This window comes from Rhinoderma darwinii, chromosome 3 (assembly GCF_050947455.1).
Source record: "Rhinoderma darwinii isolate aRhiDar2 chromosome 3, aRhiDar2.hap1, whole genome shotgun sequence".
Taxonomy (NCBI): Eukaryota; Metazoa; Chordata; class Amphibia; order Anura; family Rhinodermatidae; genus Rhinoderma; species Rhinoderma darwinii.
In genome coordinates this window covers 110721064-110739555 of record NC_134689.1, presented here as the reverse complement: position 1 = coordinate 110739555, position 18492 = coordinate 110721064, and the positions used below count along the sequence as shown (strand labels likewise).

The window sequence follows — 18492 nt, the reverse complement described above, 5'->3', positions numbered from 1 at the left end:
AACGTATCCGCCCTGTGCGCCACAGGGAATTTCGGGTGAAAAAGCGCACCAAACTGTGGTGCAGTATTTTGCCCAGAATATCCGCTGTGGAAAACTGCAGCACTTAACCGGCCTGCTAGCATGCTGGCCTCCTGGGATGACGTTTCATCCCAGGAGACCGCTGCAGCCTGTGATTGGCTGCAGCGGCGGTCACATGGTAAATCACAGCGAACCCGCTGCAAAAAACGCAACAGCTGCTATTTGTTGCGGGATTTACCTCTCCATTTAATTCAATGAGGAAAACCCGCAACAAATAAGCAGCGTTTACGCAAATACAATTCCGCACCGCAGGTCAATTTCTGAGCGTTTTCTACGCTCCTTATTTACGCAGCGTATGGATGAGTTTTGTTTTATGTCATCCACTTTGCTGTTACTGTAATTGCTGCGGTTTTTCCGCAACTAATTCCATTGCGGAAAATCCACAGTATTTACGCAACGTGTGAACTAATCCTTATAGTGTATAACTAGGCAGATTGCCTTACAGGACCCTTTTAAAGCTGGACGACGAGCGCTTTGGCAGCCATGTTAGTTTTTAGCCAGCTTTTCCAGAAACAGGTAGAAAATAATTTTTATCAACTTGAGAGAAGAGGTAAAGCAATTGGGAGTCCTGCAGTTGTGCTCACTTCACAGTCTTTACCCGCCAAGGGACATTTTTATGTTGCATAACAACTCGATGGACGCAAGCAATGCAAACGGCTACCAGCAGAGGGAGCTCTTACATTTCTGCTCTGAAGACATAACAGATAGTGTCCGGAGCTGTACTACAGGACGCCATAGAGAAAATAGTTCATCTGCTGAGGAGGGCGGCCTGCTGCTCTGGACTGAGGGAGGAAGTAGGGAGCATCGTTCACCGAGGCAAACCTAACAAAGCAGCGGGAGGACGCAGACGCCCGCAGCCTCATGTGAGTCGTTCTTACACACGCTGATACCTTGCTGTATTCATTACAATATATGTATTTGCGCTTTATGAATTTTTAAATTTTTTTATATAAACTGCATTGCACTACTTTTATTACTTTATACTCTGGACAGATTACACACTACATAGATTAGTTATGTTACAGTTTCCTATTGTAATTCTTCATTACAGAGTTAATTCTTTATAGTTCTGCTGCCACTTCTAATACAGTGGCTTATTACATTTGAGTTGTTGCTTAGTAACAGAAGACCCAGCTGGCAGGGGACTACTTCACATCTGACACTGTTCACATGCAGCAGTTTTCTGACAGAAATTTCTGCCACTGAAAATCTGTTCCATACTTCTGAGTTGGGTTGCTACTGCAGCATATACATGGATTTCTGCAAATCCCATTCAGATATATGGGACAATCACAAAAATTTCGGCAACAAATCTGCTGTGTGTGAATATACTGACTATTGGCATGTGGGGATCGTGGATTTGATGGTGTTTATGGTATATTTTTAATGGCCGGTCAGGGAGATGCATTCAGGTACATCTAGCAATAGTAAGAAGAACGTCTTAAGTTTGGAATTTAAAGGGGTTCTCCGGGACTCTTACATTGATGGCCCGTCTTTAGGAGACCTCAAAACGTGACCCCCTTTATGACCAGGCCTTTTTGCTCGTTAATGACCAAGGATTTTTGTTCTGTTTTTTTCTCCACTGTCGCATCGCAAGAGTCGTAACTTTTTTTTTTATTCCGTCGATGTAGCCGTTTTTTGTGGGACGAGTTGTATTTTTCAATTACGTCATTTTAGGATGCATACAATACATTGATTAACTTTAATTTAGGCGGGAATTGAAAATAAACCGCTATTCCAGCATTGATTTTCATGGTATAAATTTATGCCACGTAAATAAGGCTTCGTTCACATCTGCGCTAGGGCTCCTTTCCGACGTTCCGTTGGAGCTTTCCGTCGGAACGGAGCCCTGACAGACGGAAACCATATATTTACGTTTCCATCACCGTCGATTTCAGTGGTGACGGATCTGGTGCCAATCGTTTCCTTTTGTCTCCGTTGTGCGAGGGTTCTGTCATTTTGACGGAATCAATAGCGTAGTCCACTATCGATGGTGATGGAAACCTCTTGGTTTCTGTCAGTCAGGGTCCCATCTCGACGGAAAGCTCAGACAGAACGTCGGGACGGAACCCTGGCACAGATATGAACGAAGGCTAACATGTTACCTTTATTCTATGGGTCGGCACTATTACTGGGGTACCAAATATATAAAGGTTTTATGTCTTCCTACATTTGCATTAAAAAAAAAAACCCTCCTAAAAAAAGTTACTGCATTCCAAGAGCCGTAACTTTTTTTATTTTTCTGTCGATTGTAGCCATCAGGGGACTTGGTTATTGCGGGACAAGGTGTAGTTTTCATAGGTACTGATTTGGTGTACGTGGGACTTATTGATTAACTTTTATTTTATTTTTTTGGGGGGGGGAATGGGAGAATAAAAAATGAATTTTGCCGTTTTTTGCATATATATTTTTTTGGACGCCGATCACTCGGCAGTTTAACGTATTAAATTTATTGTTTGAGTAGTTACGATCGCGGCGATACCATACATGTGTATGTTTTTTTTTTTCACTTTTACTAAATAAAACTACTTTTTGGGGAAGGAAAAGTGGTTTTATTTTTATTGTAATCCTTTTTTTTTTTCTTAATAAACTTTACTTGACTATTTAACTTTTTTTTGGTCCCACTAGGGGACTTCACCATGCGATCTGCTGATCGCTTATATATTGCTTTTGTATACTTAGTATACCAAAGCATTATTGCCTGTCAGTGTAAAACTGATAGGCAATTGCTGAAGGCAGACCTGGGGGCCTTTTTGTTAGGCCCCCGGCTGCCATGGAAACCCATCAGAGCCCCGAGATCTCGTTGTGGGGGTGCCAATGGGGTGACAGATGGTGCTCCCCCTGTCCAACACATTAAATGCTGTGGAAGTTATTGACAACGGCATCTAATGGGTTAAACTGCCGGAATCTGAGAGCGCTTCGACTCTGGCAGTTGCGGCAGGAGCATGGCTGTGTATAACAGCCATGCTCCTGCCGCTGATCTCTGGGTGCAGTGGCAGTAGCCACGAGACCAGAGTGACCGATATTTCCGTCACTATGCAGGCACTAGCTCGTGCTTGGTACGGATATATCAGTTCTTCGTCGTTAAAGGGGTTTTCCAGCTTCTGACCACTGCTGACCTATCCACCGGATAGGTCATCAGTACATGATCTATGGGTGTCCGACACCCGAACCACGCACAGATCAGCTGGTCCGGTGCCTCTGTGCACTGGACGTACAAGCCGGAAGCAGCTAGCTCCGGCCAAGGAATAGCGGCCAAGCTGCAGTACTGCAGCTCTGCTCCTATTCAAGTGACTAGGAACAGACCTGCCAACTGCTTCCAGGCTCTGTACATAGCATTATGTGCCACCACATCCAGTGCCCGCAGGCACTGATAGCACCCTGACACATTCATTTCTATGGGGCTATGCACACGTCCGTTGTTTTGACGGGTCCGTTCCATCAAAAGTAGTGCATGTCCTACTGTTGTCTGTCGTTCAGTGACCGTGGGGCTCATTGAAGTCTATGGGTCCGTCAAAAAAACGGACGGCACACAGAAGGCATCCGTGTGCCGTCCGTTTGTCACGGATCCGTTGCTAAGCAATGGCAGAGCTTGCCAAATTTCCCTGCATTCAACACACGATGAAATTTAACGGACCGTTTAAAACAGAAGACAAACGGAAGCACATCATCTGTTTAAAACCGAGGAACAGACACGGAGTGACAATGGAAACCACACGGATGTCACAACGGACACACGGATCAGTTTTAAACGGACGTGAAAACGGTCAAGGCTATGTTCACCTTTTGAAAACGTGTTTGTTTTTATTCCCCTATAAAACAGTGTATCGGTGTGTTTGGTGAAACTTTCTAATAACTTATTAAACTTTATTTTTACTTTTTTAGATACATCTGCTTTTTATTCTGTATACAGAGCAGCTGCATCCTGCACTGAAACCTGTATCCGTCAGGTCAGCGGCACTGAGGGTATGTGCACACGGTAGCAGGCTTTTACGTCTGAAAAGACAGACTGTTTTCAGGAGAAAACAGCTGCCTTGTTTCAGACGTAAAAGCTCCTCCTCGTATTATGCGAGGCTTCTCTGACAGCCGTAAATTTTGAGCTGTGCTTCATTGAGTTCAATGAAGAACGGCTCAAATTACGTCTGAAAGAAGTGTCCTGCACTTCTTTTGACGAGGCTGTATTTTTAACGCGTAAATGACAGGTCATCGGCACAGTACGTCGGCAAACCCATTCAAATGAATGGGCAGATGTTTGCCGACGTATTGTAGCCCTATTTTCAGGCGTAAATCGAGGCATAATACGCCTCGTTTACGTCTGAAAATAGGTCGTGTGAACCCAGCCTGATGGGTTCAGTGTCAGCAGGTCCTGCGTGGATCCACCTGTAATCAATCAGATCTTGGTTATAAACCTATATATGATCTATAACCGCTCTGACATGCAGGACCTGCTGGCACTGAACCTGTCAATCCCTCCTCGACAAACTTTTGAAAGGTTTCCCTTTGACCTTTTTATTTAAAAAAAAAAAAAACGTGTGTTTGAAACTTTATAATTAGGTTTTTATTCAAAATAATTTTTACTTTTTGAGATTACTGGTCTGTGTTCTGCAGCTGTATCTGTACCCATCAGATTCGCAGTTCAGTAAAAGCGGGTCCACGCAGGATCCACCTGTTATCCATCACATCTAAGATCATAACTTAGATGTGATGGATAACAGGTGGATCCACGCAGGACCTGCTGACAGAACCTGTCAGGTCGCCGGGACTGACGGATTCAGGTCTTAGCGAATGATACAGCTGCTCTGTATGCAGAATCTAGAGCAGCTGTATCTCAAGAAGGAACATTTTATTTTTAATCTAAACTAATTATAACGTTTCTCCAAACACACTGACCTTTTTATTAAAAAAAAATATCCCTTTCAAAGTTTAAACTTGGCTATTGGAGTCAGAAGAGTCAAACAAAATGGCTGCTATCTTCTGCAGAACACACTTTTTATACCTCAATGTTTTTTCAATAAGCTCTTCATCTTTTTTGTGTCCTTTTTATTTATTTTATTACTTTCAAATCTAGTGAAATTTAGAAAAACACTACATACAAAGCAGTTTGGTTTTTGGTGTCAGTGGTGTTTTTAAAAATGCAGCCTCCTTTTAGGTAAGGCATTTTTTCTGAAAATTTTCTCATAACCTTCCTTATAGGACTTTTAAAACGAAAAAAACCTTTAAACAGTCATTTAAAAACAGCTTGAAAATCATGGCCGTTTTTTTTTAAATAAATGCTTACAAATGCAATAAAAAAAATAGTGTGTGTGAAGGAGGCCTAAATGGGGTATTCCCATTTTCAGCATTAATGGCAAGTACACAGATTATGTCAAATGGTTGATAGGTGTGGGTCCCACATCTGGGATAGTATGGAGACTGGCGGCTGGTAATTGGCAAACAGAGTTCCCGTTCTCCTGATAGGTGAGGGTCCCAGATATGGGATCCGCACCTATCAAGCATTTATGCCAAACTCTGTGGCTGTGCTATAAGTGCTTAGGATGGGAATACCACTTTAGGGTAGGAACACGCACAGCATAAACACTGTGGATTTTCCGCCACTGATTAATTGCGGAAAATTGCAGCGTATTACAGTGGCAGCAATGTGTGTGAGATTTCAACAAATCTTGCCCACATACTGCGGTAAATATCCGCCCAAAAAAAACCCCGCAAGAATCGCAAGTAAGAAAAATAAATAAATAATAAAGTTATACCTACCCAGAGTTCCCTGCTTCTCCAGTCCGGTCTCCCGGGATGACATGGCAGGCCATGTGACCGCTGCAGCCAATCACAGGCTGCAGCATCACATGGCCTGCAATGTCATCCCAGGAGGCCAGACTATGTGCCGAAAAGAGGGAGGGGGTAAGTATGAACAGCGTTTTTTTACTTTTCTGGCACCCCCTTCGCAGCGGAAATCCTGCCGCAAAAAACGCATCACGATGTGGTGGTGTTTTCCGGACGACATTCCCTGCGGTGTTCAGGGTGGATACGCTGCGCAGCTTAACGCAATGTATCTGCACTGAATACGCGGTGTGTGTTCCTACCCCTAAATTGCAGTTTATAGTTGCTTGGTGTACAAATCTATTTCTCTGCTGTTTCATGTGAAATTCATTAAAGCTCATGTTTTGCTGACCTCAGCCACTTTACTGCAGGAAAAAGCAAAAGGCGGCTGTAATGATGGGGAATATGAGTCAGCAGAATCTCAATGCAAGCTAAAAGAAAACAAATATTCTGTGGGTTTTTTCATTCCACCGGAAAACTGCAGAAAATTGAATAGGTCAGCGTTTTAACTGCTTGTTTCCGAAATGTCTGCACATTTACTAACCGGAAGCCGGCAATGCATAGAGAATGCTTCCCCCGTACATGTCCCTAATGTCCTGACACGTTCCTAAAGTGTTTACATACACAGAATACGATGTAGCAACTGGTGATGTGCACTAGGCTAAGTTCATACATGCGTTGTATAATGCGATACTCTGATCTGTTTTTATATATCCACCGATGGTATCAAAATAACGGATGCAAACTTACTACAATCTGTATGTATCCATTTTACATTGACACCAATGATATAAATAACCCATCCATTAGACGTTAGTTCTTTTTGAACAGAGATAAAGTCCTGTAGTCTGCACTTTTATCTCTGTCAAAAAACGGATGACTAATATAACGGACGCAAACGGCAGCAATTAAAAATCCCATTGATTTTCAATGTGCTTTTTAACGGATCTGTTTTGATCTAAAAACGGATCAGCGTAATGGATTATACAACGTAAGCCTCATGTGCACGACCGTGCAGTATTTATGGTAAGTAAATGCTGCACGGACAGGCCGCAAAGTGCCACCCGCATTCGCAGAGCGTGCTCACAGTAATAAGTATAGGAGCACGGTCCGTAACTGAAAAAAAAAATAGGATATGTCCTATTTTTTTGCAAGTCGTTTCTACGGCCTAGACACTTACACGTAAGAATGTTGAAATGTGTCCGTGGCCAATAAATTAATGGGTCAGTATTTTATCCGCAGTTACGGATCCGTAATTGTGGATAAAAATTACGGTCCTGTGCATGATGCCTTAGCCACTTGGCTTTATAAATGAATTTCATGTTGGAAAATGACGTTTTCCTATCTAAGTTATATTTGTGTAAGCAGGAAAGCAATAACGTGTAAAAGCAAAATATCACCCTGTTTTGGGTCTTCAGGACACAGATTTATTTTATTGATCGTTTTTTGGCGGGGGATAAGTAACATCTATTGCTGGTAATCTGTTAAAACACAGATTCTGTGTCTAAGGTCGAATTCAGATGAACGTGGGGAAACTCGGACGTGGAAAAACTGCCGTTTTTCACGTCTGAGTTGCCCCCTTACGGGTTCTGTTTTAACGGATCCCCACAGACCTGAGTCTATCTAATCAGACGTGTTCTATTTTTCAACGGACCCTTCGCTTATTTTCGTCCGTTTTCCGGACATCTGCTCGTTGATTTCAATAGAAAAAAGGTGTTCTGTTCCAACGGGTGTGTTTTTACGCAGCTGTTTTAGAGAAACTCCCGCGTTAAGAAAATGCCCGCGAAAAAGAAGTGCATGTCACTTCTTGAGCTGTTTTTGGAGCCGTTTTTTGGAGCCGTTTTTCATTGACTCAATAGAAAAACAGCTCCAAAAATGGCTGTGAAAAACGCTAGTTAAAAAAACTGCTGACAATCGGGAGCTGTTCCCTTAAAAACAGCTCCGTATTTTCAGACATTTTTTGGTAAGCGTGTGAACATACCCTAAGGTATGTTTTTTGGTAAGTGAAAACAGCTCCTGAATTTCAGACGTTTTTGAAGCCGCTCGTGTTTTTCGCTGCGTATTTTACGGCCGTTTTTCAATGGAGTCAATGTAAAACGCCATTTTACGCGCTGTATTTTGACAGCGACGCGTAAAATAAAGGCCCGTGGGAATAGAACACCGTAAAACCCATTGAAAGCAATGGGCAGATGTTTGTAGGTGTAATGGAGCCGTTTTTTCAGGCGTAATTCGAGGCGTAAAACGCCCGAATTACGTCTGAAAACACTACGTGTGAACATACCCTAACACTAATGTGAGCAGGCCCTAAGATACTTGCCACAGAAGTTCTGTCCAAAGAGCAGTTCTTGGGCCTTATTCACACACACGTGTCAGTTTTGCGTGCGTACAAAATTCAGCGTTTTTCTTGCGTTGCAGTTCCATGTGACATCCGTGTACAGTGCGGGTCTGCGTTTTCTTCTCGCGTATGTCATGCATTTTTTTACATCCTCAAAAGAAACTGAATGTGTTTTTTTCCCCTCATCATTTCTTTAGCAACTGTTGCGTGAAAAACGCATAGAACACGGATGTGCGTCTGTGCTGTCCGTGATTTTCACGCACCCGTTGACATCAATGGGTGCGTGATGTGCATAAAACGCACAGGTATAGGACATTCAGTGAGTTTCACGCGCTGAGTGAAAAACACACTGTCTGAATGGCCCCATTGAATTTCATAGGTACGTGTGACGTCCGTTGTTTTAATGCGTGTGATACGGACATGAAATACGTTCGTGTGAATAAGGCCTAAATCACATGCAGACTTAGGCCCTATTCACATGAAAGGGATTCTCGGCTGCGTGACGGCGGTTTTTTGAACAGCCGTCACACAAGGGGGCTGTGTAGCACTACCTCTTGAGGAGAAGTCACTGACTTCACTCTCCATATATGGAGTGGAATCACCGGCCCTAGCGTCGACCGCTGTGGCCGGGGATTCTGCTTGAGGAGAAGTCACTCACTTCACTGTCCATATATGGACAATGAAGTCAGGGACTTCTCCTGGAGCGGTCCCCTACAGTGGCGTGATCTACGGGAAGGTGGTGTGTCATCTGTGTAATGGCGAGCTATGTACGAGGGGCTGTGTGACTTCGTGCTATGTACAAGGGGGGCTGTGTGATGGCGCTCCCCCCCCCCCTATGAGGGGGCTGTGTGACGTTCTCCCCTACGAGGGGGCTGTGTGACGGCGAAGAATTGACAAATTAAATTCATCAGTTTTTAAAACGGACAGGGAAAAAAAACAAATGGAAAACAGGTCAAAATCGGGCGTTAAAAATGGAAAAATTGCTCAGAACGGAAACTGATGCAAAACGGGTCAAAATCGGACGTGAAAAACGGCTCAGAACGGGAACTGATGCAAAACGACCGAGAAAAACGGACCAAAACGACCCTGTCGTGTGAATAAAGCCTTGGGTTGATAAATTATCCCCATTCTACACCTGTTTTCTGGCGTAGATAAGTCAGTTTGCTGTGCAAATTGCGACTTTTGCCCTTTTTGTGCCACTGGCGACTCTTTTTTTTGTAGAACGGGCCGTGACCTCTGGGGAAGAGAGATTATAATTTACGGCAAGCGAATTGTAACATAAGGACAGGTTAAGCATGTACGTCTGGAGCTTTCCTGACGTACACGCTAACTGTAGAGAAAAAGTGATTTTTAATGGGGCCTTACGTGTTTTTTTTTTTTTCTTTTTTTCGTTTTTTTTAACCTCAAGTCTCACTGTTCTCCTGCTGCTTCTATATGCACCATACCATTTATATACTGTATATTGTGTACTAGCGCATATATATATATATATATATATATATATATATATATATCAATATCATACCCACCCAGCCCCTGTCTTGGTATCTTTGTTCAGTTTATGTAACAAAATTGAGATTCAAATCTAAAATCGTCCATAGTGTTGGAAAAAATCTATTTGATTTTTTTGGCAAAATCACCCAGCCCTACTTCGGCATAAGAAAAATGTGACGTGAACCAGGCCTAATCTGTTAGAAACAGGAAGAGGTTTCGCCCCACGTGACCTAAGCACAACCTGCGGAATTTTAAGGGAAGTCAGTAAATTATTGGAAAATGACAAAAAAAAAAAGCAAAGTTAGGCAACTTTTCATGCATGTTCTTTTTGTGACTTCACCCGCAACAACCATACACACGCCATACGACTAGCTGCTCCCATCCTTTTCTGTTTATAGTAATCTGTAACGAGTCCAGGCTCACCATGACCTCTACCCAAACATAACCCTTTCCCGTCCTTGTTTCGTCTTCCTTCTTGTTTTTCCTTTGCCGCTTCTTTTGTCTGTTTAGATGAGGTTTCGCGTCCTGTGATAGTGTTCGATGGATGCCGATGCACTTTATGTTGCGCAGGAGATTAAGCTGTTATATCTCTTTTCCATTTCCCTGTATTGCTCCTGTTAACTGTCACCACATTATAAGTGGCCTACCTTCTACATAATGTGATTGGCGCTGTAATGTAGATTTACAGCAGTGTTTTTTTATTTAGAAAAACGATAATTTTTGACGGAGTTATGACCTATATTAGCTTTGTGCTAATGAGTTTCTCAATGGACAACTGGGCGTGTTTTACTTTTTTACCAAGTGGGCGTTGTGGAGAGAAGTATATGACGCTGACCAATCAGCGTCATACACTTCTCTCCATTCATTTACACAGCACCGTGTTCTTATTACATCACTATGTGCAGCCACATACATGCACACTAACGTTACTCAAGTGTCCTAACAGTGAATATACATTACCTCCAGCCAGGACGTGATGTCTATTCAGAATCCTGACACTTCTGTAGCGTCTGTGTGATATTTACAGCAAGGCAAGCGTAATCTCGAGAGATTACGATGTAATCTGTCATTTAAAACGAGATTACGCTTGCCTTGCTGTAAATATCACACAGACGCTACAGAAGTGTCAGGATTCTGAATAGACATCACGTCCTGGCTGGAGGTAATGTATGTTCACACGGCCTATTTACGTCCGAAAATGCGCCTCGATAGCGTTGACAAACATCTGCCCATTGAAAGCAAAGGACTGACGTTTGTCTGTTCACACGAGGCGTATATTTAAGCGCCGCTGTCAAAAGACGGCGCGTAAATAGACGCCCGCGTCAAAGAAGTGACCTGTCACTTCTTGGGGCGTAATTGGAGCCGTTATTCATTGACTCCAATGAAAAGCCGTGCCAATTACGTCCGTAATAGACGCGGCGTTCAAGCGCCTGCACATGCCGTTCCGGCTGAAATTACGGGGATGTTTTCTCCTGAAAACATCCCCGTAATTTCAGCCGTTACGGATGCTGCCATGTGAACATACCCTTAGGACACTTGAGTAACGTTAGTGTGCATGTATGTGGCTGCACATAGTGATGTAATAAGAAAACTGTGCTGTGTAAATGAATGGGGAGAAGTGTATGACGCTGATTGGTCAGCGTCATACACTTCTCTCCACAACGCCCACTTGGTCAAAAAGTAAAACACGCCCAGTTGTTCATTAAGAAACTCATTAGCATAAAGCTAAAATAGGTCATAACTGTCAAAAATGATCGTTTTTCTAAATAAAACACTGCTGTAAATCTACATTACAGCGCCAATCACATCATGTACAATATAGGCCGCTTATAATGGGGTGACAGAGCCTCTTTAATTTTGCTCCCACACACTGATATTGTGTATCGTCACTTGTCATAGGCTGTGGTTCTCACCTTCTTGTCGGGGCTCTACCCCTTTTTGTTATTTTTTCCCCCTTTTTTGTGTAAGTTCTTCCAAATGTTTTTATATATGACAGGGCTTAAATATTTTTGCGCCATCAGTAAGAGGAGAAGCGTTGCTTATATTTGTCTTTTTCTTGTTTCTTATTTATAGATAAAGATGAAACTCATCATTTTGGATGATTATGACCAAGCTAGTGAGTGGGCTGCTAAATATATTAGAAATCGCATCATACAATTTAATCCAAGTGCTGAGAAATATTTTACATTAGGCCTTCCTACAGGTGAGATGTTTCAGTCCGTTTTGTTGTTTTTGAGATCTAACAAATGCTTTATTAAAGAGGACCTGTCACTTCTATGTCTGTTTTAGAAAACTCTTCCCCATGAAATAGCAATACTGAAGCATCTTTTCTTAGAACTTTTGCCTTGTGCTGTTTCTATAATAAGGATAGGCCATCAATATTATAGTACCAGAAAACCCCTTTCGGGTATGTTCACACAGGACGGATACGCTGTGTAAAAGTATGCACCGTATCAGACTTGGAAGCCACAGGGAATTCCAGCCAAAAAACCGCAGCCAAATTGTAGTGCAGATTTTCGGGAGGAATCTCCACTGCGGACAACAGAGAAGAAAAAAAAAGCCAATGTGAAGTAATAGGATGCAATAATATTATTAATTCATATACATTAAATGGAATAAAATTCTGGATAACGGAACAAGAGAAGGACCTGGGTTTTCTCGTTACAAATAAGCTAAGTCGCAGTACTCGCTGTCAAGCCGCAGCTGCAAAAGCAAATAGGATTTTAGGGAGTATAAAAAGATGAAAAAACCGAGATTAAAGTGTAATATTACCCCTCTGTAAATCCCGCGTGAGGCCACATCCTGAATATGGAGTTCAGTTTTGGGCTCCACATTGCAAAAAGCATATCTGAGAATTGGAGAGGGTTCAAAGGCGGGTGACTAGATCATTAAATGGGATGGGAGGTGTCACTTAGGCTAGATTTACACGAGTGTTTCCGTTTTGTGTCCCCAAAAAACGGACACGTTTTTCATGTGTTCAGTTCTGTGTGCCATCAGTTGTTGATGTCAGTGTACACATCTCTTTATTTTATTTTTTTCTCTGCAAAACAAGGCACTGGTGCGTGAATCATGGAGAGCACATGGATGTGCGTCCGTGTGCTATCCGTGATTTTCACTCACCCATTGACTTCAATGGGTGCGTGATTCCCCATAAACCAACAAGAGTAGGACATGCAGTGAGTTTCACGCAATGGAAACACGCTGTGTGAAAACACCATGTCTGAATGGCCCCATTGAAGTGCATAGGTTCGTGTGATGACCGTTGTTTTAATGTCGTCTCACGAACCAATTAGGCCCTGTTCACATGGAGTTTTTTGGAGGCAGAAAATTCTGCCTGGAAAAATCAGCTCTGTTTTTTTTTTTTTTTTTTTTTTAAGTGGTTTTGCACCACAGGTGTTTTTTGCAGTGTTTTTTTTTTTTAACCTATTTCTTCAACAGGCAAGGGGAAAAAACGCGAGAGGTTTTTGACAAAACGTGTCAAATGCGTGAGCCCTTTTTTTTCTGTCGCCTATTGATTTCAATGGGGTTTTTGAGTAGGAAAACGCCTCAAGATAGGGAATGCTGCTGCTTTTTCCTGCGAGGGGGGAAAAAAAAAGTGTCTCCACCTCCCATTGAAAACGATGGGAGGCAATTTTGGCCATTATTTGCAACGTTTTTTGCCGCAAAAAATGTGTCTAAAGACTCCGTGTGAACAGGGCCTTAAGCTTTAAGAAAAGAAGCTTAATTTTCAGCGTCAAAAATGGCCGAAAATTATAAAGCTGTTTTTGAAGCTGAAAATTAAGCTGCCTTTCTTTTGAAGCTTATTTTGAGGTTTTTTTTTATTTTATTTTTTATAGTGTTCAATAAAAAATCAGCTCCAAAAAACACCAAGAAGTGACGTGCTACTTCTTTTTACGTGCCGTTTTTTAAAACCGCAGCATAAAAATATGGCCCGTATGGACTAAATATTTTTCCCATTTATTTCAATGGGCAGAAGTTTGTAGGCGTCCAGCTACCGTTTTTAAACTCCCCGAAATACGCCTGAAAACACAGCGTGTGAACATACCCTCACAATAACAGGCTAAAGAAAAAGACTTCTTGGGGTATGTCCACACGGCTTATTTTCAGCCGTTCTGCTAAAAATATGGAGGCTGAACGCTTCCAAACCTCTGCCCACTGATTTCAATGGGAAAAACGGCGTTTCATTCCCACGGGGCGTTTTTTTACGAGGGTGTTTGTAAAAATGGCGTGTAAAAAAACGCCCTGTAAAAAATAGTGCATGTCACTTCTTGAGCCATTTTTCATTGGGTCAATAGAAAAACCGCTCCAAAAACGGCCGTAAAAAAACGCTCGATGCTTAAATGCCTGAAAATGAGAGGCTTTTTTCCCTTGAAAACGGCTCCGTATTTTACAGCCGGTTTTTGTTTAGCATGTGAACATACCCTTAGAGGGGATCTTATTAACATGTATAAATGTGTGGTCAATACAAAAAACTAGCACATAATCTTTCAAAGGACTCTGAGGACATCAATATAGGAAAGGGTTCTTTGCAGTTAAGAGTAGTCGAGCTACAGAATGCTCTTCCCCAAGAGGTAATGATGGCAGATACTATGTCAGCATTGAAAAAAAAAAGGCTAGTTTATTTACTGACTAATGGCATTGAGGGTTATGACTAATGAAGCAATAAATGACGTGTAATCGATTGAGAGGTTGAAATTGATGGACCTGTGTCTTGTTAGATGTGTTTATTTAAAAACTATTTTAAAGGTGTACATAGCCTTTAGTTAGAATACAAGTAAGCAAAATGTTTAAAGACATTCAGAGTAATACAGTATGTAATGTTACATTTTCTGGTCTGTTCACATCAGAGTTGTCATTCCGTTGAGGGGTTCCGTCGGAGTCGACTGAGCTATTGATTCCGTAAAAAAAACGGAACCCTTTCAAAACCATGACAAACGGAAACCATTAGCAAAGTATCCATCACCATTGAGCTCAATGGTGATGCAAATGGAAGCTATGATTTCCGTTTACCTCTCCGTTGAGGGGTCCCCCGATGGAAAGCTCAGACGGAACCCCATAACGGAATGACAATGCTGATGTGAGCAGGCCCTTATTCATACATTGATTTCCATGTGTTTTTATTTTATTTTTTTCACCCTTTCAACCATACAGGTAGCACTCCCCTGGGATGTTACAAAAAACTTATCGAATACCATACAAATGGAGATCTCTCCTTCAAGTATGTGAAAACTTTTAACATGGATGAGTATGTGGGTAAGTATTAAAGGAAAGCCATCTGCGCTCTTACATTTTTATAAATGTTACTATCTTTCTGATGTCCTGATGCATTTTATTAGGGAGGATGCTATCAGTTTTGACATGAGTAGAAATTTCATAATATGTAATTATTATAATTTCTTAATATATGCGGGATCACACATATAATAAGGGCTTTGGAGGCTCAAATTCCCTGCCGTAGTCATAGAAGCACCATCAACAAATTCTAGGTGTGGTTTATGGCAGCAGCCTGTATTCTGCCAATGTTCTACTGATAGAGGTTCTATGGTGTATTTCAGAACATCACCGATCACTAATAAGGTTATAATTACCAATGCCCTTCAGAAAGACTGTAGAGGAGAAATAGTTTTTTTTTTAATCCCTTTTTGACGCTCTTGTGATTGGAAAATGGTCACCTTCTTGTTTCTTCCATGTTAGTTTTTGACGCTACTAAAAAATGCCCTTCTAGTATAAGGACTTTGCTTGATAACAACTCGTATCACAGCTTCCTGGACCTCTTTGTGTGACTCCAAGGGAAGTATGACATTTGGCTTTTACTTCACTTACACAGACATTTTGGTTCATTTAGGATCCCTATATATTTTCTACCCAAAACAGGATTGAACCCCATCAGAAAAAATGCAGAATACACAAATTGTAGCATGGCGTGTGATGCTTGAATTTTTAGGTCTTGAATAAAGACTAACTCTAACCCTTTAAAGGGATATTCCCAACTTAGACATTTATGGCATATCCTGTGGATATGTCTGAAAGATGTGTTCTATCTATCCTCGGATCAGAGACTCAAACCATTTTTCACGGACGCGATTCACCCGCTAAAGTGAACAGGTCCGTGAAGACTGTCTGGTGCCACTCGGATGTCATCATAAAACGGCCCGAATGGCACAACGGTGTGTGCATGAGGCATAAGAGTGACCGTATACCAGTCAAGTCATAACTTTATTTTTTTGTTGACAAAGCTGTATGTTGGCATTTCTTTGGTAACCTTTGTGAGGGTGCATAGGGCTCATTAATTAGCTTTTTTTTTGGGAGTGGGGTGATAAACAAAAACACTTTACAGTATTTACTGTGCAGGAAGGAAGTCCTTTTATATCACGCGTTATTCCGGTTGCAGACACTATTCCCTCTAAGTTATGTGGTGGCACAGCCGCTGAGGTACTATGCCCGCTCAGTAAAAATCTGTACCCGCACCGACTACCTGAGCTTTCCCCTTTAATAATCGGGCAGACCGCTCTGCCGGATTCCCTGCAGTTATCGCTATGATCAGTGCAGGGAGGAAATGGGAAGCTTAAGGACTTCGGACGTCTTTTTGGTAGCCTTTTTTTAACCCCTTAAGGACACAGCCTGTTTTGGCCTCATGAACCAGGCCGTTTTCTTTTCAAATCTGACGACCATTTATGCGGTAATAACTTTGGAATGCTTTTATGTATCCAAGCGATTCGGAGACTTGTGACACATTGTGCTTTATGTTAGTGGTAAAGTTTGATCAATTCATTGTTTGTCAAAAACACAAAAATTCAGAGAGAATTTGAAAAAATGTGAATTTTTCTAAATTGTAAATATATTTGCTTGTAAGACAGATGGTAATACCACACAAAATAGTTATTAGTTAATATTTGCCGTATGTCTACTTTATGTTGGCATGGTTTTTGAAAAAAAAATTTTTTCTTTCTCTCTAGGATGTTAAAATTCGAGGGAACTTTAGCAGCAATTCCTCACATTTTCAAGAAAATTTCCAAAACCTATTTTTTTTTAGGGACCAGTTAAGTGGCTTTGAGGGGCCTATATATTAGAACCGCCCCCCCCCCATAAATGGCCCCATTTTAAAGACTGCACCCCTCACAGTATTGAAAGAAGCATTTAGAAGGTTTCTTAAGCCTTTAGGTGTTTCACAGGAATTAAAGTGGAGCTGAAATATACAAAATTATAATTTTGTTTTTTTTGTGAAATTTCATTTTGATACAATTTTTTTCTGTAACACCGGTTTTGCCAGAGAAAAACGCAACTCGATATTTATTTCCCAGATTCTGCAGTTTTAAGAAATATCCCACATGTAGCCCTGAATGTTTTTAACATTCCATCAGTTCAGAATCAACTCGGGTAGCAGTCTGTAGACTCTTCCCTCTAGTATAGACCGTATATTAAAGAGACTCTGTCACCACATTATAAGTGCCCTATCTCCTACATAAGGAGATGGGCGCTGTAATGTAGGTGACAGTAATGCTTTTTATTTAAAAAAACGATCTTTTTTCACAACGTTAGGAGCGATTTAAGTTTATGCTAATGAGCTTTCTTAATGCCCAAGTGGGCGTACTTTTACTTTCGACCAAGTGGGCGTCGTACAGAGGAGTGCATGACGCTGACCAATCTGCATCATGCACTCCTCTCCATTCATTTACACTGCACTAGCGATATAGATATATCGCTATGTGCAGCCTCATACACAAGCTCTAACATTACTAGTGTCCTGATAATGAATACACATGAAATCCAGCCTGGACGTCATGTGTACTCAGAATCCTGACACTTCTGACTCTTTTTTGTGAGATTCCAGCAACGGATACGAAATCTCGCGAGATCTCGGAGCTAAACGAGATTTGGTTTAACTTGCCGGAATCTCACAAAAAAAGTCAGGATTCTGAGTACACATGACGTCCAGGCTGGATTTCATGTGTATTCATTATCAGGACACTAGTAATGTTAGGGCTTGTGTATGAGGCTGCACATAGCGATATATCTATATCGCTAGTGCAGTGTAAATGAATGGAGAGGAGTGCATGATGCTGATTGGTCAGCGTCATGCACTCCTCTGTACAACGCCCACTTGGTCGAAAGTAAAAGTACGCCCACTTGGGCATTAAGAAAGCTCATTAGCATAAACTTAAATCGCTCCTAACTTTGTGAAAAAATATCGTTTTTTTTAAATAAAAAGCATTACTGTCACCTACATTACAGCGCCCATCTCCTTATGTAGGAGATAGGGCACTTATAATGTGGTGACAGAGTCTCTTTAAGCGTACTGCTGTCAGCAGAGACTGACCATTACATCTATATGAGTGATAACGTTTTTGGGCTCATGGGTTGTTTTTAGAATATAGGGTACGTGCATGTGAATAGAACAATTCAATACCTTCTGTTAGTGTAGAAAATAGGGTTAGTTGCCTTATAGGCAAATTGTGTTTTGTCATAAAATTTAACTGCCACCTATTAGGTCAAATGTTTTTACTTTATTTTCAGTTTATTGTATTAGAGCTCTTTAAGTACCTGGCATAAACAATGGACTGTAGGACAAGGTGTGGAACAGGGTGTAGAGTAATTTTTGAATAGTAGCATTGAGCTTCGTAATAAGCAGAGCATACTGCCAATTGAACAGATCATACTAACCTTAATATAAATATTGCATCACATCGAATCCATAGTCCGACGCAATAAGACTTCATTAATTGACATTAAAGTACATGTAACCTAGGCTTTGCCAGAAATAGGTGATATAT

General features: G+C 41.5%; 1 protein-coding gene across 2 annotated transcripts in view; it reads left to right on the top strand.

The window, feature by feature from the left end:
- Positions 1 to 784: 784 nt before the first annotated feature.
- The window catches only part of GNPDA1 (glucosamine-6-phosphate deaminase 1), a 69461-nt gene continuing 51753 nt past the window's right edge, over positions 785 to 18492 (top strand). Inside the window, exons 1-3 of one of the 2 annotated variants that reach the window (XM_075860032.1) lie at positions 785 to 941; positions 11795 to 11924; positions 14873 to 14974. In XM_075860032.1, coding sequence (XP_075716147.1) covers positions 11801 to 11924; positions 14873 to 14974 — 226 coding nt within the window. In that variant the 5' untranslated portion in view covers positions 785 to 941; positions 11795 to 11800. The remainder of the gene's footprint in view (positions 942 to 11794; positions 11925 to 14872; positions 14975 to 18492) is intronic. The other variant, XM_075860033.1, reaches the window with a different exon arrangement.